This window comes from Pyxicephalus adspersus, chromosome 1 (assembly GCF_032062135.1).
Source record: "Pyxicephalus adspersus chromosome 1, UCB_Pads_2.0, whole genome shotgun sequence".
NCBI lineage: Eukaryota > Metazoa > Chordata > Amphibia > Anura > Pyxicephalidae > Pyxicephalus > Pyxicephalus adspersus.
The window spans coordinates 142,059,286-142,086,535 of record NC_092858.1 but is presented as its reverse complement, the minus strand read 5'-3'; the positions used below and the strand labels follow the sequence as shown (position 1 = coordinate 142,086,535).

Here is a 27,250-nt window from a genome sequence, read left to right as displayed (position 1 = left end):
CTGAAGCTTTTTCTAAATATTTGGTTGAATATGCAAAAGCTTGAGTGTCATAGGAAAATTCTGTTTATCTGACCAATATAAAAGTATTGGCATAGGTTAGTGTTAGCGCTCATTCTAAATGAGGCACCTTCTAAATAGTATTACCTGGTGTGGAATGTTCCTCCCCCAGTACTCCCTTCAATATGTTCCAACATTCTGTCTTGTGAATGTATAGGGTAGCGATGGGGTTATACTCCCTACTACCTATGTCTTATTAGACTCCGCAAATGGAAGCTGCATCATAGGCTAGCAACTAAAGCAAATGATATATATATATATATATTGGTTATTTCTGCATGTTGCTTTTTATTTTATATTACAACACTCTAAGTTTAAAAAAGAAACATGCACGCACTCCCGAAATTCTTCTACTTTTCATATCAATCTCTATGTAAAGATGGTGAGGTGACAAGACTAGAAAAGTGTAACCCTGACATTACAATATACAGTACTAATCATACATTAGGCCTGGAAAAGGGAAGCTATGCTCCCGTATAATAATATGCATTCAGTTATTGGTTTTATCACAAACGCTGCCATGTTTTCCTATGCATTCTGATAAAGCCTAATACTTGACAAATCCAAGTAATCACATTGAAGTGGCTGATATTCAGATCTAATATTCAGTACCCAGCTGGAGACGAATGTAGAGAAAAATGATTATTTAAAACATGAGATAAATAATATCATTCAGTGAAACCTAGTTTACAAAATTCTTCCAAGATGGTTAAAGCTCTCGAAAATGGGGGTGAAAAAAAATATAATAATAAAATATAATCTATGGCAAACGCCTTAAGCAGCATTCAAAGTGGGACTCCCTGGGGGCAACAAAAAGATGTTCTAATCAATTACCACATCATAACACTGATGTATGATAATTACTGAGTGTTTCTCCTGAGATAGTGCAGCATTTGGCTGGGATGCAGTCCTTTCATGGTCCACTGCCTGATTAATATGCAAATAATAGGCTGATTGCATGATGAATGCAGAAAATGAGTTAGCTGATAACGTGAGCAGTGAGGCGAGAACATGATAAATTACTTTTACTGACTGTCCTACATTAAGCACTCTTTCTCAACAATTTTATCTGAAATTGAAAGAAGCAGTATGGATATTGTAGGACTGTATAAAATAATGTCGCTTAATAATCACTATATTATTGCCGCATTGAGCATAAGTGTCATTTAGTCTCAGTGTTTCACCTCGCACTCAACAGAGATTTGTTTTATTCATTATGCACAATTGCTCTCTGTAAAAGAGGTGAAGTCAGAACACGGGAAAGAGCCAGCCATAATTTGTCATTGCTGGTCTGCTCTAATAAAGGCATTGTGATCATTAGGTATGTTCCGTGACACCGTCGGGCAGTGTCTTCAAGTGGACATGATTCCTCCAAGGAGTAGTGAAAGCCATTGAGCGTTTGAGCCAGACTGCATATCTGCCTTTGTATCTGTCTCGTGCCTTACAGATGTCATTTGGACAATGTGACTGGTTTACTCTCCTAAATAATTTCTGTGGTGTATAAGTGTGCACCAAGATTTCAGAATCATTATTAATAAAATTTATTGTACTGAAACACATATCTGAAAATGGCCACCAACCAAAATCTGCTGGACTTAGCTTTCAGCTTTTTAGGGTGAATGTGTGCCTGACTGCATATAATATAAATGGCTTTATCATGAGGCCTTCACGTGATAGAGTTGGTAAATTCTGAACATCTAAACTATGAGTAATGGTTTAAAAATGAGAGCTGGGCATATAATGCAAGTATGTCAACAGTTATTGTGTTAAAGCAATTGAAAAAGAAATGTTCACAATTTAAATTAAGTAAATAATATTTACTGATCCTGCCATAAAGGTACTTGAACTGTCCCCTTTTGTACATGCCCTGCTGTTAAAGATTGCAAGCTTTTGTGCCAATGTTCTTTCTGCAGACATGGTTCGCTGATACTTGTCTGGCACTAATCTAGAGAAAATATGGCTGCATAAGATCAAAAATGCTGGTATTCTACAAAGAACACAATTTGAGGACAACTCTATTTTCTTAATGAAAAAATAGCAATTGTGTGATTAACAACTTCTTTGCAAACTAAATGTTCAGATACTTGCATAAGCCTGTTTATTTTAAACCAATGAAAATCCTTCGCAATGGCAAAGAGATGTCATCAAATGAGATTTATTGACTAAAGAGATGAACATGAAAGTTAGACCTCTGCTGGAGCAGCCAATCAATTTCCAGTTGTAAATTTGGAGGTAGAGGTTGGACGGAGACATCTAAAGTCTCATAGTTACAAAACTCCACAGCAATGATTTTATTCCTGGGCCCACTCTTATAGAATCCCAACTACATTTGATTTTTTTAAGAATGTGCATAAGATTTGTTACACAAAAATAAGAGGTATTTTTAATATAGTTAGTGACTTGTCAATGGTTATCACGGTCCCCACTTGTTTGTCAGCACAACAGAGATCCCCAATGGTAGAATTAAATTCATCTTTCCTAGTGACAGCCCCCAAAGTTTGATTCCCAATCACTTTGTGTAGGGAATACATTTTTAGTAAAACACTGGGCAGCTTCAATATGCTAACTAGTTCTTGGTGCAGAAACCCAACTCCAAAAGCTACCTGCCCAAAAGCAAATGCATCATTTCATATGTGTTCATTATTTAAAATAATGATCCTTTACAGGATGTCTAATTCACACACATAATTGTTGCAAAGGTGTACGGTCATTATTTCCTCACCATAAATGGGTTGTAAGGCCAGGCTGACAGTTGTGCAAGGAAACCTATTTGTTTTTTAATGGCCAGCCAAAGCCCACCAGGACAGCTAAAACCACACCTGCTGCTAAGGTGACATTTAAAATTAATGACATCACAGTGCAATGTTGCTCATTACAGAAACTCAGTAGTGCAAACCGGGCATGACTGGGTAATGCTGTTTTTTTTTTTTTTCAGAATCAGTATTTTTCCTCCACCTTTAACGAATCTCTAGTTTTTAGACCTGTACAAATAATACCAGTCAGACACTGCTGCTGGTTCAAGAAGTTTAAATGTAATTTTTATGACTTAGATACCCATCACATATGCGATAAATAACCCTGATGCAGGCTGGTAAAATTAAATTATAATTTGTGTACACAATCACACACAGATACATTTAGGTGAATACTATAATAAAACCTTCTTCTTACTAAGGGTGTATTAGTTCCAATACTGATGGTAAAGTATTAGGTTGATACAGTAAAAATAATATAAATAGTCAAAAAATGCATACTTTTGCATATGCAAGATTTTGTCAATGATACATTTCACAAGGCATATTATACAGTGTAATGGCCCTCTGAGCTACCTTGTTTGAGTCTTGTATTACTGTCAGAACATTGATCTAAAAGTTGTGTTTGAACCTAAGTTGAATAGACAGTGTATTCTGCATGGAGGCGTTTTAATCATTAGCTTTGCTACCAGGAGCTGGACAGCACAACGAAGGTGACTAGAGAATGACAAATGACATTTAATACAGATGCTTGTCACCACATTCATCATCTTCTGCAGCATTCTTGTAAATAAAGATAAAAAGTGCAGAGGTTGCTCTGGAAGATGGTACTGTGTATATAATGCATATATTGATTAAACACCTGATCACCAACTATAAAACTCACCAAGGGATTCCTTTATGTTTCCGGAATTTTAAGTGCTGGATTTCAGAAAACAAATCTGGCTATCTACTAAACCGCTTGGAACAAGGTACTAAAATGGTATTTATGACAATGATTGGTCCTCCATTATTTCAATATACTGAATAGTCACACTATAAAAAATTTGTTTTTTGGTGCTACCATTACCACAAACTTAATATCCCATCTTCATGAGCTATCATATTAATGTATTAATGAAGGTTGTCATCAAACTTTAAAAATATCCTGCTGTGAATGAAGTAATACCTTTTTTCAGGCTTTTCTTTTAATGGAGTGACAATTGCTTCCCAATTATGCTCCTGTGTTATCATTCTGTCACTGGCACCTATTGGTGATAACCAGCACCCATGCTGGCACACTTTGCACGGCCATGATCTACTATTGTTAGGCTACATACACACGTCAGATGATTGTCGTCCGATAATTGGCTCAGGGCTGATATCGGAGGAGAATCTTGCGTGTGTACAGCACTGGTTATCCGAATGACCGTCCTGGTGGAACGACAGAAAAGTAACGATTGGAATGGAAGTGAAGGGGAGAAAGTGCAGCCGGTTGCCGCTCCGTGGTTCTCCCCTCTCCATAGAGCAGAACGGTGCTGTATGTACAGCGCTCGTTCATGCATCGTGCAGTCGTTTGTCATTGGAAAGGATTGTGAAAGATCCTTTCCAATGACAATTGCACATGTCTATGTAGCCTTACAATCAGGAAGTTGGTCCAGGGCAAAGATGTTCTGCTAAAACTGTAGTCAGTGCATTTTTAAGATGTCTTCCTCCCACAGTCAAAATTATGTCACCATGTACTAGTGAATCGTAAGATGTTAGTCCTGTCCACAATATGCAAAATTGTTCTCATGCCAATGTTCCCTCAAACATTCCCCGGCTGCCACATTACTGCAATTGAAACACATGAATCTGTAAGATTCCCTGGAGGGAATACTTAGGGAAATGTCTAATTCACTGTTTTATAAATGGAGCCCTTAGAGTTGATGATGTGGATATTCAAACTGAGTGCAGTGAAAACAATATATTTGTTTTGTGCACCTTTGATAAATTATATATGCCGGCTTTTCTTAATGACAGCAAAAAATGGTATCAGTATTTCATTTTGTTATTCATCAGTTCTCATTTCTGAATCATCCATTTGAAAAATTTGTGTGGGACGACAGAATCCATTTCTTAACATCTGATACAAGCTCTTCTAGTCTTAAAAGTCTAATGCAATTCCAGAAATCTGTAGACTAGATATTCTGTTTATGCCAGCCCCAGCTGTGCGTTTTAACATAGATTGCAAGAAAAAAAAGAGCAAAATATTCATGTATGCATGTCCATTTGTGTTCATGCACAAAGCTTTGTGTGTTTGATTAGGTGCCCTGGGAAAATCCATTTCTGACCCATTAACCTTCGCTTAGTATAGAACCTTGGAACCACGCACCATGTCCTTATAACAATGCTTCTTTTGTTCATGTAGATAATACATTCTTGGATTTAGGAAGCCATCGATCACTGAAACCTTAGACGATAGAAATTTCATGTTCGTTATTAAAGATGGTACTGCATTTCTTTGCTTGCATATAGCTTTGGACTAAACTGCCTTTATCATTAGTGGGACGTGTTAATATTTTGCAAATGGTCCTCATTCCTAAATTCCTAAATATTTTACAAAATTCTCCAATTTAAAGAATATATTTTTAATAAATTAGATTCTTTTTAGTCTTTTCTTTGGAAAGGTAAGAGATCTGAGATGGCCCTGACAGAAAGAGGGAATGGGGCTCCAGCAGTCCCTTATCCTTTTCTTTTTTTTAGTGGATCATTTATAGCAGATTATTTTGAGTGGACTACTAGGCATATTTTAACAGAGGCCTTTGGATTTTTTTAGTTAGGTGTTCCAAACATATATAGAAAAAAACAAGTTTCTTATGGCTGAACTACCATAGAAAGTTGCCATAGTTATGTGGCATTAATATGTTATATATTTATTAGATATATTGATTAAAAGTCATAAATGACAATATTAGCAACAATGTACACATTTTCAAATATCATTGGTAGCATCTGATTTGTTTTTCGACATGCTTCTTCAAGGAATTTACCAAGTGCAGAAATCACTTTTCATACACAACTAAACACAACTTCATACACAACTTTTCCAAACGTAAAAGCTTTTAGCATTTTAAATAGTTACAGATGTCCCTCTTTGGTCCTTCCTAAAAAAAAGTTTGGGATGCAGGTTTGAGATAAAACTATTCTTTTTATTTCCTCTGCTTTAAGTTATGCATTCTTTTTTTTGGGGAGGAGGGGGGAATAACTTTAATTATCTTTATTGATTATCTTTGGTAGGTCATACTTAAAAATAAATTACTATTCAGACCTAAATTCATACTTCTTGAGTGAAGAATTTGATTTACCTTCTGGTTCTTTTAATGAATATTTGCAATTAAGCATTCTGTAATAGCTCAGTACCTTCAGCCTAATGTTTGTATTACTTCATTATCAATGGTATTCGTCATCAGTGGGTTAATCTCATATATTTTAAAACCTCAGAGAAATATCTGCTTATATGTGACTTCTGTATTATACAGCAGTGGTCCCCGACCTTTGGACCTAACCTATGTATAATGTTGAGTGATGTAGAGAAAAATATATAGAAGTGACTAATGCTGGACATCATTTTCTATCCAGCACAAAAAAAAAAATTGCAAAATGTTTCCTTTCTGTCTTTTTTTTAAGTTTTCTTAGTACTTCAAATATATGGCAAAGAATTTTTTTACATTTCACATTGAAAGTTAATGTAGTGTCTGTACAAAGTGGGCAGATGCCCTTTTTCACACTGCTTTATCCATCCTTGAATTTTGTGCCACTCAAAGCCATATAAACTGCCACTCTTGTAAAATGCCACACCGCATACCTCCCCTGTGCCACAGAGAATTAGACTGTTTTTAGCATGTCCTTACTCTGGTCGTATTGTAAAGAACAGTATCAGACCAGTCATCAGATAAATAATGTTTGGGTTCTTGTCAAAATGTCACAGAGCACCCTGCCATTTCATTTCAGCAACTTGTCCTTCTGAATGCACAGTACGCCTTATGGCACGCCAGCAGTAAAAATGTCACTTACAATAATTACTTTTTGGTGAAAATGCTTGCTGACTTCCTACCTTCCAGCTGTTTTTTACACAGCGGGGAGATAATAAGAAATGACTTTATCCTGACTGCTCAAATAAACACTAAATGGAATTTAGGTTATTATTACTTAGAATTGAAGGCCGTGTCTGGAAATTTAAATGGGGGATCTGATAAACAGAAGATTTGTCTTTCAAAAATTGTCTTTCTCCCATACTGAAAATAATGGGGCATTTTCTTTATCTTCCTATAATTTTCCTATCAGTTTTGCTTTGTCAAAGGATTTTACATAAAATAGATTAGATATTTGATATTTATATCAGTCTCACGGATAAATAGCTTAGTCTTATAGACAGGTCTGATAGAAGGATAGATCTTAGTGACAGATTAGACCTTTCGATCCTATAGATAGATATCTTGCATTGATTTTATTATTATTATAATATTAGATTTATATAGCGCCAACATTTTATGCAGCGCTGTACATTAAATAGGGGTTGAAAATGACAGACGAATACAGACAGTGACACAGGAGCAGAGGACCCTGCCCCAAAGAGCTTACAATCTAAGAGGTGGGGGAAGTATCACACAATAAGAGGGGGGGTATGGAATGGTGGGAAGTAGTGAAGGTTTGAGTTTTGAGTGCTCTCTTAAATGAGCAGAAAGTAGGAGCAAGCCGAATAGGACGAGGAAGACCATTCCAGAGAGTCGGTGCAGCTCTAGAAAAGTCTTGGAGCCGTGCGTGTGATGAGGTTATGAGCGAGGAAGTCATTAGTAACTAATTTCATAAGTGTAAGTAAAAATATTGTAGGGACTAGAAGGAGGGAACAGCCCGCTGTGTACAGGACAGCATTCCAGCATCCCTCTAGATGCTTTCTCTTTGCTTATTTATATATTTGCTATGAGGATGTGAACATGAGAGATGCAGAAATAACTACTCCTGTGAAGATATCTGCAGACTGCTTTATCAGCCATCAGTCAGGAAATGAAAGCTGGCAAATGATTAAGCCCAGTGGAGATCATGAAGGACAGGAGTTGCAAGGAAATAGGTGAAATGTTTCATGTGCAATCTTGCTTGGTTCACTTTTCTACTTTTAAGGGACTGAAGGTGTGTTAAAACTGGACGCCCATTCTTCAAAGTTTCCTATAATGTTCTGTTTCCTGGGGAGTATCGAAAGGCTGACAAAAGCAGAATTCTGATCACATAACAGTGATTTCATTTGTTTTTGTCTGTGTCTACTTCATCCTATTACACACAGCAGTTGGAAGGTACACAATCCATCTGAATGCAGCACACAAATAAAGCAGTCTTAGATGGTTTTAGTTACTCGGTATCAGATCACAAGCTGGCACGTCCATGGAAGCCAATTTTGTTTGCAAGCAATTTTCTGTTCTTTTCTTTTTTCTTTTTTTTTTTCTATTTGCCATGCAAGAACGGTATATGGCTTTAATCATTTTCCAAATGTTTATCCTTTTCATCTGTCATTTCCTCTCTCCTAGAAGCACCTTAGAAAAAACCAAGCACGCTTTATGTGGTGCAGGACACTACAGCGCAGTAATTAATCTTGCTGCTCTGCAAGATTTGTTTAGGCTGATTCAGGGAACAAAATCGGAGTAAAACTTAAAGTAAGCTCTGAACGCTTATATCAGGCGGGCAGCCATAATGGCGTCCTTGCTGTAGGTTAAAAGATGCAGCCCCAAGTAGAAGTTTGTTAATCATGTAGGGAATTCATGCCATCCCTGACAGTGTACAGTGAGCAAGATGGATGACCTGCCAATTTGCTCCTGCGCTTGGCTGAATCTGGTCAAATTTACAGTACTGTTTCCCAGCCGCCTGCACAGAAATAACATTTTCTGTGTTATATATTTTGTTTATAGTGACCTTAGGGTTTACAGCAAAGAAGCAATCAGATTTAAAAAACGTATCATTCCTTTCAGGACTAGCCGGAGGATAATGTAAAAAAAAAAAAAAGTGTGTGCACATTTTTAATTCCACTGCTGTTACCATGTGTTAATGTAAAATACATAGGGCGGTGACCTTTTGTTTTTGGTGTACATTGCCATGTACACACTACGAAGGCACAATCAAATACTTTTTGAGTATACAAATGTATCTTTTCTCAGTGGATCACAAATCACAGTTTGACTAAATACATTAAAATGTCAAAATACTGCTGAGATGAAAAGCCATTTTCAATTGTATTTGCTATCAGACTTCAAATTCTGTCAGCCAAATATCAATTTTTCCCAAATGTGTGATAATTTAGGAAAATTTACTTGAGTGACTTAACTGACATATTTTGTTCTTAATAATTATTAATGAAGTGCTAGCATCATCCACCATGGGATGCATTGTAAGACGTACAGGTGCTGTAACAGTAATATTAAAGCATACACAGATGTATGACAATAGAACAGGAAATTCCGGCAGCAATCAGCTCAACTAGCCAACTAAAGGCCTGGTCTAATTTATGTCAAGTTAGGGCATTTCTCAACTGCTTACTTTGCAAATATGAACCATAGCAAGGTGTCTCTGTACTGCCCTGTACTCTGATTTATGGGAGCATTTTTTCCAATATTTCACTGCAATGACTTATTAAAATAGTTTGAGCTAAATGTAACTTTTAGTTGTAATTTGCTAATCACATTGCAAATGCATTAAACCGAACAATGTAATATCTATTATTTCCTTATTTTAAAAAAAAAAGCCACAGCCCAAGTAAAAAAGCCTCCTTTAGAAAATGACTCTTGCTCTCTCGCTCTCCTTGTTTAAGCAGAGGTCCTTCTGCAGAGGTCTTACCTATGGTTCTAAAAACAGCAAAATACATCCTCTCTTCTGCAGAGATACAGCTGCTTACACACAACAAGCGCAGGTCCTTGTCTACAGTAGGAGATAGGCTTTTGTAAGATGTTTAAAATAAGAAATGAAAACCAAGGTTTACTGGAATGTATTTAGCTGATGTAAACAGAAAGTTAAATCAGACTTTAAAGATGGTACAGAGCTTACAGACATCAGGTCCCAATGTAGGAACCCCGTCTTGGGATTTCACCCCCACAATCCCATTTTGGGTTTCAACAAACCTCTCAGCTGGGATTGCAGATCTATCCACTTACATATAGCCATGATACAAGAACCAATAAAACTGTTGTAACTTGGAGTTTGTTATGGTTCTTGTATCGCCACTGAAGAATTGGAGGACTTGTATTGCTAAATAGGGTAATTGTATTGAGATAGAGGGCTGCATGGTTACTGCTACCAGCAATACAGCAGATAATGGAGTACATACCTAAATCTGTCAATAGGCGCAATAAGCACACGCAGGGGGCATAAGTCAGTAAGGCTTTACAAGCTTATTACCTTTAGATCAGACCTATAACAAGTGCGTGGGTTCCTTTGCTCTATTCGGCTAGCTGTCAAGTTGTCATATGTAAAATATATTCTTTACCAGGCAAAGATTTAACTATGCCCTATAAACAATAAAAAATTCAAAGAAATATCATTCTAACGGAGACTCTGATACATTGAATGGTCATCAACTTTTAAATCCATTAAGTGGTTTATATCTGGTCTATCATACCTTGGGATACGGTTTTGATAAAAACATTACCAAAGTTGCTAGTTTGTAAAGGCTAAGTAAAAGAAAAGATTATTTTGCTATCAGGGCTTATATTTTAATATGTGCGTGCCTTGGCCACTTTAATTGTACTGAAGCCTGCATGTACTATGTGCAGCTGCCGCTGTTCATGAAGTAATAGTAACAACGGCATCAGGTCCAAATAGTGAATTAGTGTGTCTATATCTGGTCCCAATCGCTAATGATAGCAGCAGCTGACATCATTAGTCAACCGAGCTGGCCGCTGCTGATTTTGTTAGTCATCTATATTAGCTGCTATGTATTATAATAGGGGCCTCTTTTAGCTGTAATATTAGAGGACATTAATCTCAATATATAAAATTGGATTGTCATATGACACACAAGCTCAGGTTAGACAGGGCCATGAATGTGAAAGGGGATTATGTAACATTTACTAGAGCATGGAAAATGTCAACTTACTATTAATTTTATTGAGATGGGGTTGTAGTGCTGCAGTTCATTAGACATTTCTTTTTTTGCATACTTTTTTCATAGGGGTTGCATTTGACTTTTGGGTTGGAAATGGTATTTACTAATTTGTTTTTTGAATTTATATTGATAGTTTGTAAGTTGGACTAAAGCAGCCCCAGCCATGCACTTGTATGGTAGTATGGTTCTTTAAGTCAACATAGTTTTTTTATTTTTAATAAATTCCTGACTCATCGGCTGAATACTTGTTCTGGGACAGTTACTAGTTTTATCTTCACAGGCTAAGTCAGTGTTTTGCAACCTTTTAAACATTGGGGAACCTCTTGAAATAAATTTCAGGTCTTACCTTCAGGAAATCCCTGCTATATTTATCATATCCACAGATCACAATATATTAGTGTGGTGGTCATTGGGAAGAATGTCACCCTTACAGATAGCCAGAAAGATCATTGGTGTCTTATAAACTGACCTGGGTCTAAGTGCTCATTGCTCCAAGAACCCTCAACAACCTGTGGAGGAACCCTAAGGTTTCACAGAACCCCAGTTATGAAACACTGGTCTAGGTCAATCTAAACCTTCCTTGGATCTCTAGGATTCCTCCAAAGTTGTGTAGGGGTTCCTTGAGTTGCGGCTGACTTACCATCTGTTTGGCGGTGCTTGCTAGTTATGATTTCAGTGCAATCTGGCAAAACCAGCAACATGACACCAATAATGCTTTTTTCTAATGGTCTGTAAGTCGGGGCATTTTGATCACCGCTGTTAGGGAGCATTTTTTCCACTGATCACCAATTCAGACAGCGTTTTCCCCGTTAAACACCAAACAATCAGTTTCAGCAAGGGTTCCCTGAGATCTGGAAATTATTTCAAGATTCCCCTAGTGTAAAAAGTTTATTAAAGACTGGACTAGTTTGAGTGGGCACAAGCCTTGAGTACGATTTCCTTTTTTTATTTTAGATTTTATATTAGAGATAATAATACTTTGTTTTAATGGCATAGTTGAGTACTGAATTCACTTACAATTTTTATGTAGTGCCAATTTTTATTTCTGTTGTCTCTTAATGATACAATAAGTCAATTTTTATTTCAAAGTATTAGTGTTTTATAATGATATGATGAAAAACACTTTTTTAATTAGGGGAATTATTGTTTTACACAGAAAATACTCCAAAGAGTTCAACCAGCTGTAGTCCAGCTCCAGAATCTCCAATGAGCTCCAGTGAATCAGTAAAGAGTTTAACAGAACTGGTGCAACAGCCGTGTCCTGCGATAGAGACCAGCAAAGAAGGAGAAGCGCAGGAGTCCAGCGATGCAACAGCCGGTGACTCTCAGCCAGCAACACCTCTTCCATTTCCTGGGCATTCCTCTCTGAGCATCCAAGAGCTGGTAGCCATGTCTCCAGAACTGGATACCTATGGCATCACCAAGAGAGTCAAAGAAGTTTTAACCGATAACAATTTAGGTATGGTACAGGCCCCTAAAAGACACTTATTAGGGAACATGACTGGTTCTGTGAAAGTGTTAACAGTAGAAGACAGAATTATATAATATTATTACATATGTAATTGTTTTCTGCCCACACTTTTCCTCCTAATCCTTCCATCTCCACCCAGATTTATGCTGTCTGTCTTTCTAAGGTGTGGTTATGTTTTCAATGTAGCTGCTGTACAAATGGCTTTCTACCAAATTTACACATCGTACTATAAAGACCAGTTTTAATGTTACTACACACGTGGTTGTCCCATCAAAGCCGCAAAGAAAACATTTGTTAGATTATTGTTTATACAAGTAAATATTGTCTGCATGAGAGGAGCAGATACTATTAATGTACCTAATGCTGGGTCTACACGAAAGGTTTTAAAAACACATGTAAACGTTCCCACTGTGTTTTTACACATTTTAAAGCTTGTCTTTAAACAGCTGGAAAATGACTAACCCGCGTTTTCCCGTATTTTTACTGCGTTTACGCTTCAAGCATTTAGAAACGCAAGAAAGTGCCCCTATTGAAATCAATAGACGTGTTAATTTGCGTTAACCCTGTGTTTTAATTTTTAAAACATTGCAAGGAGCGTTATCTGTAACGCAAAAAAAATGCCTTAAGGAAACGTCCTGGTGTAGATTAACGTATTAGAATGCAGGGGAATTTCAAACATGGGCTTTTAAAGCCTCAGGTTAAACTCTGGGGGAAATGTCCATGTAGACCCAGCCTAAACATGGGGACAGATCATTGTTCATTAAAGTGATGATGTAATTAGAACTTTTTTGTTTAGTTTAGAAAAGAATGGGAAAGAGCCATGATGACTTAATATTATTGGATATCTTTATACACTGCCCAAAGCCTGACAAATGTCTCTGATGGGTCATTTATTTGGTTACGATGTCCTTGTTTGATCATTTTACCAGAATAGTCAATAGTCTTACATTAAATAGATTTTCATGCCTATTTTCCAGTGGTCCCCAAATAAAGTTCTGTGAGCTAAGATCCTTACTAATTTAAAGTAAATTCAGTGAGAAAATTATTTTGTATTTATGATAAATACTGGTCTGTATATGGCCCTTGAGGACTGGTGTTAGACAACTCTGCTATATACCATAAGCAACCCTGTGGTTTGCCTGTAGCCTTAACCCCCCTAGCGGTGTTCCTGAGTGTGATTCGGGCTGAATTTTACTTGCTGAAATCGGTAATCCCCAGTCCCCTGACATCACGGGGAAACCCCGGAGAACGTCTCTGCAGTCGCCGGGAGTAGATCGGAGAAGGACAACGATGCCCGAGGACACTCTGGGTCGCTAAAAACAATAAAAAACCCACTTACCTTGTTACTTTGGCGACCTCTGGCGTTCTGCTGCTCATCTGTCCAAGTCCTCGGGTGTCATTGTCCTTCTCCGATCTACTCCCAGCGACTGCAGACGTTCTCCGGGGTTTCCCCGTGACGTCAGTGCATGCATCAGTTCGTGCGGGAGGCGCAGCGGGAAATTCAAATTATTTTGTATTGGATTCAATACAAAATAACTGTATTGAGTCCAATACAAAGAAATCTTTACAGGTATATTACAGGTTTCACTATTTTTATGCACCCTTTTTTTAACAGATTTTTGTGTTTTTTTAGTTAAGTTTTTATTACATTTATTAAATATTGGACATATATTGGACATATTTTTGAGTTATGCCTAAGACTTATAAGCCTCCAATATAAAATACATTTCCATGCAAAAAATTGTAATGCTTTTTGCATAGAAATACTGACATAATTAGAATGCTAGGCGGGGTTAAAGAATTCAGTGTATGTATTTTTCATGCATTATTTTTTAGTTATTTTTTCTACCCATTATTCTTTCTTTAGGTCAACGCCTTTTTGGGGAAACTATTCTTGGTCTCACTCAAGGCTCTGTTTCTGATTTGCTGGCTAGACCAAAGCCATGGCATAAACTTAGCTTGAAAGGAAGAGAACCGTTCGTACGCATGCAGCTTTGGCTCAATGACCCAAATAATGTTGATAAGCTCATGGATATGAAGCGGATGGAAAAAAAAGGTATGCTGTTTTTATTTTATTTACAAAGTTTTTATTGAGCTATTAGCTGAAATACTAGGGACAGTGTACCTCAGAATTTCATATTCATTTAAATCAAAATGAGATGAACGTGTATTTTAATTCAAGAACCTGTGTTCCCCCACTGTTTTTTGAACGCTGATGAGCACTTGAAATGATTATTGGTAGTAGAGCTGTGTGTTGGTGTGAAAGAATTGCTATAGTGCCTTAGTAAAGATTAGACAGTCTCATGCACCATCTAGTGGTTATATATTGTTTGACTATAAGGTCAGGGAACTTTGTCATTACAGTGATTGTATAACAAAAGTAATATGTGTTACAGTATATATCCTATCGGAAATATTTAGTTTAAATAATAAAACAAATAGTTTAAACTATATATATATATATATATATATATATATATATATATATATATATATATATATATAGTGTGTGTGTGTGTGTGTGTGTGTATAAATGTGTGTGTGTGTATATATATACATAGACCCCCTGCCATTTTAGTATATGGAATAGATTTTTCTCCTAATATTCAAATTGTTTGTTTGAAATATGGCAGATTAAGGGCATGTATATATGGAAACAATAAAATCTGAAGCATTAATTGGACAGTCTAGCCTTTGTGTTATCTTTACTGCTCTCATTTCCAAATATTAGCCCTTGCCTCTATCTCTGCTTCAGCAAAATAATACTTTACAAGGTTACTTTTGAACTTTCCTGCTACTAGTTTAAGGTCTTGTCATATTGTCCTTGACTTAGGCTTCAAAATTAAAAGCTGCCCCCCAAACCTTATTCACATCCTTAATGAATTTTAAGGATTCTTCTTTTCCTCAAGATATTTTAGGTTCCTGCAGTCTCTAGTGAGATATTTTATCCCTCAATCCTTTCACCATTTTGTCTGGACATGTATTATCTTCTCATAATCATATTCAGGGTTCTCCCTGGCCCCTTTTAGCCGGGGGCACCACCCAGCAACTTTAGGTAACCACACAGCTGTTTTGGGTGGTTACTGAACAGTTGGGTCACAATACAGCAGCCAACACTCACCTACTAATTCTTCCCCCCAGCTTAAAAAAATTGTTGAACACTGATTTCGAAGTGAGACTGAAGTCAGGTCTCCAGAATTGTTTACTGTGTCAAACACTCTACATAGTGGAACCAGCACCTCTTTTGTTTTGCTGGTGAAGCTTCTAGAATTGCACCCCTGAATTCTTTTTGGCTGCCTCTCTACTTTGTCTGCTCATTTTCCAAGGAACGTCCCTTCAAATTATTTGTACCAACTAGCAAATGTTTTTTTTTAAATCCATTCCAGATTAGTTGGATTGTACCAGATTCTTCCTATGTTCTCTAGTATTGGAGAGCTTTAATAATTTAGGTCCTACGTTACTGCCTTGCCTGCTTCTCTTCCATGACTCCTAGATTCTTTTCAGTTTGTACATCATACATTAGGATGAATCGGACAGGTCAAGCATGTATCTAGTTGTTTTCAGATCATTGGGGTTGTGAATGATACAAGATACCAGATACTGCTAATATATTAATGCTGAACATATAGCAAAAAAATAAGTAAAATAATTATATTTGAAACTTGATCTTTAGGGAACATATAGTGAAATTTCAGGTGCAGAAAATTGATTTTCATCTATTTTTTAAACAGTTTATTTTTGTCTCTTCTTTTTAGGGTTTAAATTTGACTTTAAAGTTGAATATACAATTTGATTACTTTGTATTTTTTTGTTTTAAAATAATAAATGGCTTTCATTCTTACTTGCAGCATACATGAAAAGGCGACACAGCTCGGTGAGTGATAGTCAGCCATGTGAGCCTCCATCTGCAGGCCTGGATTACAGCCAGGGTTCCAGTCCCCAGCCACAACATCAGCTGAAGAAGCCACGAGTGGTGCTGGCTCCAGAAGAGAAAGAAGCTCTAAAAAGGGCTTACCAGCAAAAGCCATACCCCTCTCCAAAAACTATAGAGGAGCTTGCCACACAGCTGAACCTGAAAACCAGTACTGTTATTAACTGGTTCCATAATTACAGGTAAAACCATCTATTTTATACTGAATATAAATATACATTGTGGTACAGTTGCTTTGAACTTTTTAGAATTTGTTTTGGGCAGTGCAAAGAGAATATGCAACGTTCAACCAATAGCATATCTATATGATAGGCTGTATTGTTTGCTATTGCTAAGGTGCATGCAGACATAAGTTTAGCTTCACTCAGTCCAACCATCAGGACACACAGCGACCTTGTTAGCCAGTCTGTGACTAGATCTTCTTGGGAGAAGAATATATTGGCAAATTACTAATGTATTCACCCAGATGGATAATCTGCACCCCCTCCCCCCATACCTCCAGGGTGGTTAAAACTGCCCAGGATTCAGTGATAAATGCTGATTGTGGTGAGTATTGATTTGTAAAAGGACTGCAATAACAGTGTTCCTTACCAGTTTTGTGTTAAAGGGTTCCTAGTTTGTCGTTTTCTAACAGTCCACAATTTTCTTTTCTTGTGTTTTCTAATGTTCCATACATTAAATATTATGTGTGTCCACTTTGTATAGTTAGGAGGAGAAGTGTAGCTGGGTGCCACTATTTTACTGAATGTTCAAATGAACTAGTCTGGACATAAAAACCTTGTTTGGCAACTTGATTTAAATAGCCAGGAAAAAATAGCTGTCGGTGAGCCAATACATGTTACATGCAGATTGAATATATTTCATATTTTGTAAAACTTGCTTTTGTTTCTTCTGCAGGTCTCGTATACGCAGAGAACTGTTCATTGAAGAAATTCAAGCAGGTAGCCATGGGCAAATTGGTTCCAGTGATTCTCCATCAGCTACAAGCAGTAGAGCAGCCCAAAGTTCAGAAGGAGATAGCTGTGATGGAGTAGACATGGAAAGCACAAGTGATGGAAAGCATGGAGTATTAGAAGGCGATGAATTCAACAGCGACAACTCAAAGTCTCAGGGAGGACAGACTGATTCAGCTTTTGAAGAAGGTGAAGATGTCAGATCTACTGAGAAACTAGAAGCCACCCGGTCAGACGGAGACAGCTCGGTTGATAGGGAGGAGGAAGGCCGGAGAAAGCTGCAGAGTCGGACTTCCTTTCCTGGAACTCGGTGTTCTGGAGAAACTTTTGACACAACACCGAAATTTGCTACTGAAAAGCATGCCTCTACCTCAGCTGCCTCAAGCTTGGTTTCCACAAAGGAAGGTTTCCAAAAACCTAATGAGGATTCTGAGAAACTCTCCAGCGTGCCAAGTACAAGCTCACAGAAAGGAAACTCTATCCAGAGCTTGTTCAGCTTTTCTGAGACATCAAGTTCCAAAAACACACGGGACAACACCTTGAGGAAAAAGAAAGCAGCAAACTTGAACAGCATAATACACCGTTTAGAGAAGGCCGCTAGCCGGGAAGAGCCCATCGAATGGGAGTTTTGAGATTAAGTTAACCCTGGTTCCAGCAAACTAGGGAAATAAAATGGACTTTTCACTGGTTATATCATATTGCGCACTTATCGCCCTGCAGGCCACAGGGCAAAAACGCCATAGGCCAAGGTGCATATAGAATACAAAAAAAGGAGCATTAAGCCCACTTTTATGTTGTGTTTTCGAGGACGAAAACTGAAATATGTAGTCAAGCTTTTTTGTACCCTGAAGTGTTTTTACTATTGCCCAAGTGATTTTCACACTTTCTGGAATAACTTACAGCTTTGCCTTGTGCCCACTTTTTTAACGTGGGCTTAAAAAAAAGTACAAAAAAAATCTAAAAAAAAATAGAGGAAAAAAAAGATTGAACCCACAAAGTTATTGGGGCTTTTTATCTGCCATGTAATGGCCATAGAGCGATAATACACTATGATCTTCTTATACCAGGAAAAGGAGGAGATTTTTTCAGGAAAAAATGTTGTCCTTTTTATTATTTTAGTTTTCATTTTTAGTAGCTGTTTCAGTTGCCACTAAGAGATTGCACAGTCAACTGACTCTAAACACACTAGTTTGGAATCTTATTTTCAAGAAGAAAAAAAAATACCTGCTTGGAACTTTGAAATGAAATAAACACACCAACTCCACTTATTTTCTAACAAAAAGTCACATCAGGAAAATATCTTAATTTGTGGTAGCTGATGTAGTGTTTTACTTGTTAGTGAAAATAGATATCCAGTGCACATTGTTTCATAGCTTTAACCGATTCTGGTCTTTTCCAGATCAGAGTTTGTTTATTACACTCCATTTTAGGCCAAATCAGGACAAAAAAAAGATCTGAATTTAGGTATTTTATAATCTGCTTTTTAACCTCTAACCACAGAGCACGCTGATCAGACCTCATATTTTGGGAGGGCAGAAGGGTACAAGTTGGAATGGTAGACCTGTACTGGTTGATTAGTGGGCGATGAGTACACCCTTACAGTATTCCCTTCATAGAATAATTTCTATCTGTTGTATTACTTCAACGGACAACATCCGACTTTAATAAGTTATATTATTACCAAATATGCTGCCAGCAGAATGAGTATAAGAGACATTTTAAATGCAGATTAATCAAAAACTTTTTGTAAAAAAAAAACAAAAAAAAATACAGAAACACAACGAACCTCTTACCTAGTACTATGTAAATAGAATCTAAAACCAAAACAACCGTTTAACAACACTGCATTTGTGGCTCTAAGCAATCTTTTTATACAAACGTCGGCTCTTGTTTTAAGTACGACACCCATTCCAATTTGTATCCTGTTCCTTCTAGCTGTCAATATGTGTGTGAGAGAGAACAGAGACGTGTGAGATTACCCGTGTATGCAATTTTATAAGTCTGTGTATTTTCTTATGTATTTGTGCACACATAGAGTGCATTACTGCCACCTTTTTTCAATAAGCTGGTTGATCTGCTATGGCTTCTACAAGATTTGCTGAACTAGGCTCGTTTATCGCCATATCTTAAAAACTAACAATAGATGATTTCAGTATATATATATTTTTTTTGCTTATTTATAGGTGCTGTATTTTATTATCTGATTGTTAGGAAGGGATGAAACGGGGGCAAATATTCTTTAGAGGGATAGACTGCCGGCAGTATTGGGTATAATTTACAAGATGTAGTTGTCATACTGTATATTATTGATTTTAAAGATTTTTTTTTCTTTGATCTTATCGTGTATCATTGGAGCATTGTGTCTTAGGTCAGCATCTTTTGATGACGTTATTTGGTGCATTTGTTACTTACGTTCTTTTAATAATATTACATTTTTTTGTTGATTTTATTTTGGGTCCCTTTTTCATATAGGGAATAGGTGAGTTGTGTTTCTAGCTACACTCTCCTATGCTAAACCTCATTGAGCTTGTATTATTTAGTAGAAAATGTGTTATGTGTAGAACCACAAAAAATGCTCTTTACATGCATTGGTAAGATGCAGTAGCACTTCAGGTTTTAAGACAGACAAATTTCTTGGTGATAAACAATACAGAAAATGAAAAAAAATGAAAGTAGGGGAAAGTGGCTCTAAGAGGCAAAAACGGGCTAGTTATTAAAAAATCATATTTTTAAGTCATCATTATCACATTTTTTTTAAGATATCAGCACGTCAATATTAGTTTAACATTTTTTCAACATATTTGAACCCATTTGTTGGAAAAAAAAGTAGATTAAAAGTACAGATTCTCCTTCCTTTTATCCCAATAAATGGATATTTATTTAATTAAAATAAAAAGGATGAGTTTAAATGAGCCAAGTAAGATGGCTTGGATAACTAAATGACTACCCCAACTGGCGGGTATTCTGAGAGTGTCTCCACCTGTAGTGGACCTCCAATGCAGTCACGTATTAACAATGTAAGTATGCAGACAAAAGCTGGCAACTTCAGATTTTCTAATGCATACGTCAACAGTAATTTAAAATCTGGATTTCTAGTGATTGTGCAGCACACAATTTTTGTGCTTGGCCTGTCTGAAATTACCTGCCCCATAGCTGCTGCAATTACAATTTTTTAAATTGTAGGGAATTTTTTTTTTTTTTTGATGTAGTAATTGAAATTACATCTTGAACATCAAATTTCTTTTCTGGGGTAAGTAGACATTGGATGTCATACTACCTTTTAAAAGTTTACTTGGCAACCTATCACATTTAGATCCTCAATTTATTAAACTGTATCTGCCAACATTTCCAAATTATTTTAATACATATAAGCCAACCTCAGTTTGTCCTAATCCTACCAATAGGCACTTTGGTCTTACCGCCACTATGTATGCTATACCTTACACAGTTACATAATAACAGGGCAAGTGTAGGTAGGTGTAGGCAAAATTCTCTACATAGTTAAAAAGTGTATGTGTGACCTGCCTTGGTTTTCTAATTCTGATCCCCCTGCTTGGACAATATAGCCAGGTTTTGGCATTTATTTTTCTCCACTGCAGTCAAAGCGTTAGAGCTTGGTCAAGACTGACTGGATAGTGAAGGAGCAGCAGCTCAATGATTAGGTGATCTTTGTGCTATTTCATTAAATGATCAATCTTCTTTTGTTAAATTCATAGCATTCTCTGAGTTGTACAAAACGCTACCCATCTCTGTTGTTGACTATAGGACATGGGAGTATGTAACTGACAGTATCAGTAGGTAAAAATAAAGACTAAAAAAAATAATGCCCACATATCTATTTACTGAAAAACAGCAATATATTACATTTTTTGTTTTTAGGTTTAGATTAATTTTAAGTATTTTAAAAGAAAAGCTTAAGTACATTGGAGTATTTTTTATCTAAGAAACACCTAGGTGGTGCATTTACTAGACCCTCGCAGTGGGTTGCCCAAATTTTCCAGTGGTTTTAGCAAACATGAGTTTATACAAAGATTATGATCCTTACAGATTTTAAAATGGATAATGGTGCCTGATTTATTTATGTAATGAAAAATACATTTACCAGTTTTTATCTTCCTTAAACATAATTGGCACATAAAGTATTATCTTGTTGCAGATCAAATCTATGAAATATGTTCTATGGGCATCTTTTGTCTTCATTCAAACTTTCCTAAATACTAAAAAATAGATTCAGAATATTAAAAGTTCACATACAAGTTCACATACAAAAGGACAGGTCTTGTTGAAATGACATTTACTTTAATTGATCTAACTTACTTTTAAAATCTAGTTTCACCGTGGATCACAATGCAGATAAGGCTATTCTCATTTATTCTGGTAATATGTAGCTGAAAAGGTGCAGTTCTTTTTACCAACCTTCTCTATCCACTGTGTGTTGTATCTGACAGTTTTAATTATATGACAGTCCCAATGGCTCTATCTAGAAGTCCACCAGTACTGCGACAACTGCAGCTATGTGCATAGCACAAACTACATGACTGCAAGAGCAACTGCATTCTATACACGTACTCACTTTAGCCTCCTTTACATAATTGTTTTAGTATTTAACATTCTAGGTTAAGGTTTACTTACTTACTTTAGTGATAAATCTGAGAAAATACTTTTACTTTCCTCTACCCCATAGTGTATGAATCTTGTCCATTCATCAGTGGCCTAAGATTGGGCTTTTTTATTGTATGTTTAAGTATCAGGTCTTAAGCTTTTAGGGGTACTAAGTTAGCTGTGTGGTTTGGTCAAAATCAATGGTAATCTATGCAATCATATTATTTATAGAACCAAACAGAGTACCCTTTTACAGTACCTTTGGTTTAATTATAAGCTATAATTATCCTTTCCCCAAACTTGGAGAAAACTCCCCTGCAGATAGACTCTAAAAGGTTATTTTCTAGTTTAGCACTGCAGGGGTGCAGAGGACCGATTGCTTAAAGCCCCATAGAGTCACAGGTCCCCAGTATTATTGCTCCTCACATATTGTATAGTGATAGGAGCAAGTATCTTTCATTCATATCTGGTTTTCCTTTCAATTCTGTTAATTCTCTGAAAGGATAATGGTGTAAAAGTGGTAAATGTTATCCAGATTTATAAAAGAATTAGGATTACATAACATCTGAATGTTTTCTGCACGAGGCATGATGAAGCCTCATTTCACATTTGTGCACCCTGTTGATTTTTAGCATTTTATTACAAGATAACAACTTTAAAAAAAAGGCAAAAGATAACAAACATAGATTTCCCACTGTTAGCCCATACTGGATATATTAGAGCATTATATAAAATGACTGTGGCCAAAATGCGTAGCCTAGTGTTAATATTGAGAGAAAATGGATGGACCACTTAAACAGAGAATATTGTTGCAGTGTACTGTATCATAGTCTGCAGACAGCCCCTGGTTTCTGAGCCAAACAAAGCTCTTTTTTTACTCCTCTTGTGCTCAACACATATTTTTATGTTTTTTATAGGTATTAAGAATATGACTAAGAATAGGTTTAATTTTTTAGGCAATTAACATGACACTTTTTGTATATTTTCTCAATTCCTATCTTAGTGATAGTGGTTGCAAGGGCTATTAGCGAGGATGGTTCTCACAAGCAGGAACATACAGTGCTAAAAACCTCACACATGAATAACACCCCCCTACACTATCCACATACTTTCGATTTAATCTAGGAACAATACTCCCTCTAGATCAGGGGTGGGCAAACTTTTTGGCTCAGGGGCCACAATAGGTTCTAAAATTTGGCAGGGGGGCCGGGCTAGGATCAGATGGATGGAGTGCCGAGACGGGTGTCACTGAACATGACATCATGATGACATAACCCCGCCCACTCTCCCAACGCAGATCTGAGCCTGCGATGGGAGAGTGGGCTTGTTGTTCCGCCCACTTCCCCGAGCCCGGGATTTGTACAGGGAACAAGGGCCGCGTCTCTGGCCGGTGCGGCCCCCCCAGCTGGGTCCTTCTCCTGACCCTTTGTGGGGGGCACTGGCCAGAGCCACAGATCTACTTCAGCGGAGCCGCTGAAGTAGAGAGAGAGTTCAACGGGACAGATATAAAAAAGCCTAACGGGCCGCATATGGCCCGGGGGCCGTAGTTTCCCCACGCCTGCTCTGGATGGTGAGCAACTTCAAGCCTCAAGATGCATTGCATTTTTGATAGGATGTTGCAGTCCTCAAACTGGGATCTGGTAACTTTACTATAAATACTCATATACAGGTAGATGGCCAAGGACACTTACCAGTCTTTAGAACCTGCAGCTCTTTTTTGACTTGCTCCAGAATAGACTTAATGGCATCTGAGCCTGTGTCTGAGGTTCTGATCCGTGTGGTAATATTTCCTAAAGTCATATTAGAAGAAAAACATATCATTAGATAATGCATAGGACAAGCACATCTCTAAACACATAAAAAAATCAACATAGTGACTTAGTTTATATATATGGGACAGTAAAGATTAAGTGGGAGCTTCTAAATACAGAGTGCTAGCTAGCTTTTAGCAAACTAGAGATAATTTTTGCTTCCATAGGATGCATCAAGTCAAAACTTTTGAGCTTTAGGGCATGTTTTGCTTAAGAGAATATTAAATAAACTTGCTAGTCTTCCATGTCAACCATAGATAAAATCACTGGGACCAATAAATGTTCCAAGACAGATTTACACAATCCTTTGTCCTAAATAATTATTAAAGTAGCAATCACATGAGAAAATCACCAGTTTTGTTACTTGTTTTCCAATGTTTGCTTTATTATTTAAAGTTGTGATCAGATCTGTTCTTAAGTTTTTAAAGGCCTACAGAGATCCCCACTTTGGTAGGATATCCAATAAGAAATAATGACACCCTGGTCACAACCTCTGCTGCCACTATACAAATAAGCAATATGTGGCTGCGTAAACTACTTTCAAATTAAAGGAGATACTAATTGCCACGTTAGAGGTAATATGGTACCTCTGTTCCCCATTTTTAAAAGCCTGATCACCAGAAAACAAAACGTGTTCCCACTTTCATAAATATGGTGTTCTAGTGTGGTGATCAGATTTCTAAATTTGAAGAAATGTTTTGTTTTCTTTTATTTAAAGAAATCATTTGTGTTTTCTTAAGAACTTGGTGAAAGGAGGGGCAGGATTGGATATTTTGTCTTCCCCCATTTGAAGGTGAAGAGGATGGTATGACCACATAACACTACACACTTTATTTCCAGAATTATTAGACTCCACACATTGCTGTCTAAGACAAAATCCCATCTGATGGTTTTCCATTGATGAACTTTTCATTTATCTTGTGATTTGTAAGCATTTTCTAGATGTTTAATGACCACCAATGCCTTGATCAGAGAATGATTATTTTTTATCAAAGAGTACTATCTTGGAATTAAAATTAAAATGATGAGCTATATCCCCAGGATCCTTATAGAAAGAATATTTGCAAAGGAACGCAGGCAACTATATACCCAGAATGAGAACGTGCCTTAAAACATTGGGTTACTATGATAATAAACATACAACAACACTATTTTAATTAATATTCCTAAATAGTGTTTTCAGCAATATTGTGCTCTGGTGATTGAGTGGGCCGTAAGACATCCCTGTAAACATGGCTCTTTAGGAGGTTAGGAACAATGCCAATAGTCTTATGATTTGGAATGTTGGCAGGTATAGTCTTGGTATAAATTCTTTTAACAATGTAGACTTGCTACTATGGATAGAGCTACTGAACCTTCTACTTGATGCAATAGAAACAGATTTTTCTATTTTTTCACAAAATACTATTTTTTGTTAGTGTACCTCAGACATAAGCCTTATAACCATTGTGGAAAAATATTTTTTTTTTTTAATTTTTTGTCTTGCCTCATGCCTCTTAGAGCCTAAAAGCATACATTTATTTAACATATATTGCAGTAAAAAGTTTTTTTGTTTTTTTTTTTTTGATGACCTTGTACGATTTCTTTATGAATAGATTCAGGGCTGTGTGTAATGCAGGAAGCTGGAGTATACCAATTGCATATCATTCTAATTGTTACGTACACAAGAAAAGATCAATTCCGATATGCTTTGGAGTATCAATTGGTAAATAGCACTTTGTATTCTGGACTTCCAAAAATGTTCAAGAGATTTCACAAAATATAGTATGTTGTTTTACAGAATTTCAGTTTTTATTAAAATGAAATTTTTTTCATTCACATTGTTACAAAAAATATCTACTGAGACAGTTCCAGTCATCTCTGCAGACTGTTTTTTTTTTTTTTTGAAGGAGTTTGTCACCTACGCCCACAGTGAAAACAGCCATTTTCTTTGCTGACCATGATTCATGAAAGGGGAGCCATCTCTGCTGCCATACCCAATCAGCTTCTCATATTAATATTCTAATCTACCCTACTAATTTAAATGGCAGAAGTTGGTTGGTATAAAGAATGACGACTATACTTTTTTGCAAGCACTTTCCATTGTGGTTTAGTGTCAATAATTTGGCCCAGCCTACAAAATGGCTGCCTCCACTGTTTTCAGGTCAACAGTTTAGACTTTAAAGGAAAATAGTCAGAATATAAAAAAAAATTATATAGCAGCTTCACCACATGCATTAATTTTTGTTAACTAGTCCTCAGTCTAATGAATCTTAAAAGCTATCCATGTAAACTTTAAGCTCGGCATTAATTGACATGAGCTTAAACCAAAAATTTGCCACTACATATGTTCGCATCTTTCAAAATACATTACAGCCCCAAACCAGTACGACTTTTTTATTATTTGAAAATCACTCCGTTTTAATTTTTTTTTCCTTTGGATTTTCTGTGTCAAGTCTTCTACAAAATGCATTTGTTTGGTGACGGACATAGAAGCTTACATCCAAAGATAACAGTCACCTGTAAAAAAAAAATGTTTTTCATGTCCCTTTTATTTAGTATGAAACTAACTCTTTATATTTGTGCAATAACTACTTGCCATGAAGATGGGTGCAGCTGATAAATGCCCTGACTACTAACACAGCACAAGATGAACTCAGAAGTGATGTACTTATTGTTTTATCCTTGTTTAGCCTTGTTTCCTGAGAACATTTGAATAAGCTCAGTTCCCCCAGTGTATTGTGGTGTCTGACATTTTAGCAGTATTCTTTTTTTATGTGTTTTTTTCTTTTTTTTTTTTTGTTCAAATATCTCATTAAGTCTTAGATGTTTTAGAGCTTGTTTGTTATTCACAATCACAAATTTAAAGATGGAAAAAAAAAACAAAAATCCTCACAAGAGACCCAACTGACCAAAAAAGGTGTAATTTTTGTACACGTAGCTTTGAGAAGCCCATGTTGTGTTGCTGTGACTCCTCTTTTGTAGCTTTTTCTTTATCGGTATTTGTTCAGACATATAGTACAAGTTTTTTATGGCTGGCAACAGTGGGAATAGAGGTCCCGTCAGCAGGCATTGTTCTGTCTTTGTTTGGGTAGCCATAATAATGTTTGTTCTCAGCACTGTACAACGGTCCCTATATGATATGGAGAAGCAATATCACTGTATGAATCTCACACAATGTATTATTATTATTATTATTATTCACTAGCACCCTAGGTGTGATAATTGAAGTAAATATCTTTTATACAAACACAGTCATTGGTGGTTTTGTCATTCTTTTCAATGGTCAACACAGCAAACATTTACAATTGAGCAGCTATGTATATTGTGTGTTTTATATGTGTTGTTTTTTTTCTGTGTTAAAATGGATTTATGTTATGAAATTCCTTGGTTCCAACTGTTTTGCTGTTGTTACAATAGCAGAAAATTTATTGCACTCTGTTGAAAAGAAAATGAAGATGCAGTAAAGGCTGAAGCCTTGAATAACCATTTCACCTTCATACTTCATACAAAAAAAAAAAGCTTTGGGAATACTTTGGTTTCTTGTTACTGACTGTAAGCATGAATAATTGTTGATGTCCCACTTTTT

General features: G+C 36.5%; 1 protein-coding gene across 2 annotated transcripts in view; it reads left to right on the top strand.

Moving 5' to 3' along the window:
- CUX1 (cut like homeobox 1) overlaps nt 1-26,915 on the top strand; it is a 213,536-nt gene extending 186,621 nt beyond the window's left edge. For both annotated transcript variants that reach the window (XM_072429632.1, XM_072429638.1), the window contains 4 exons: nt 12,071-12,373; nt 14,253-14,441; nt 16,234-16,498; nt 17,214-26,915. In XM_072429632.1, coding sequence (XP_072285733.1) covers nt 12,071-12,373; nt 14,253-14,441; nt 16,234-16,498; nt 17,214-17,901 — 1,445 coding nt within the window. In that variant the 3' untranslated portion in view covers nt 17,902-26,915. The remainder of the gene's footprint in view (nt 1-12,070; nt 12,374-14,252; nt 14,442-16,233; nt 16,499-17,213) is intronic.
- Nucleotides 26,916-27,250: the final 335 nt, after the last annotated feature.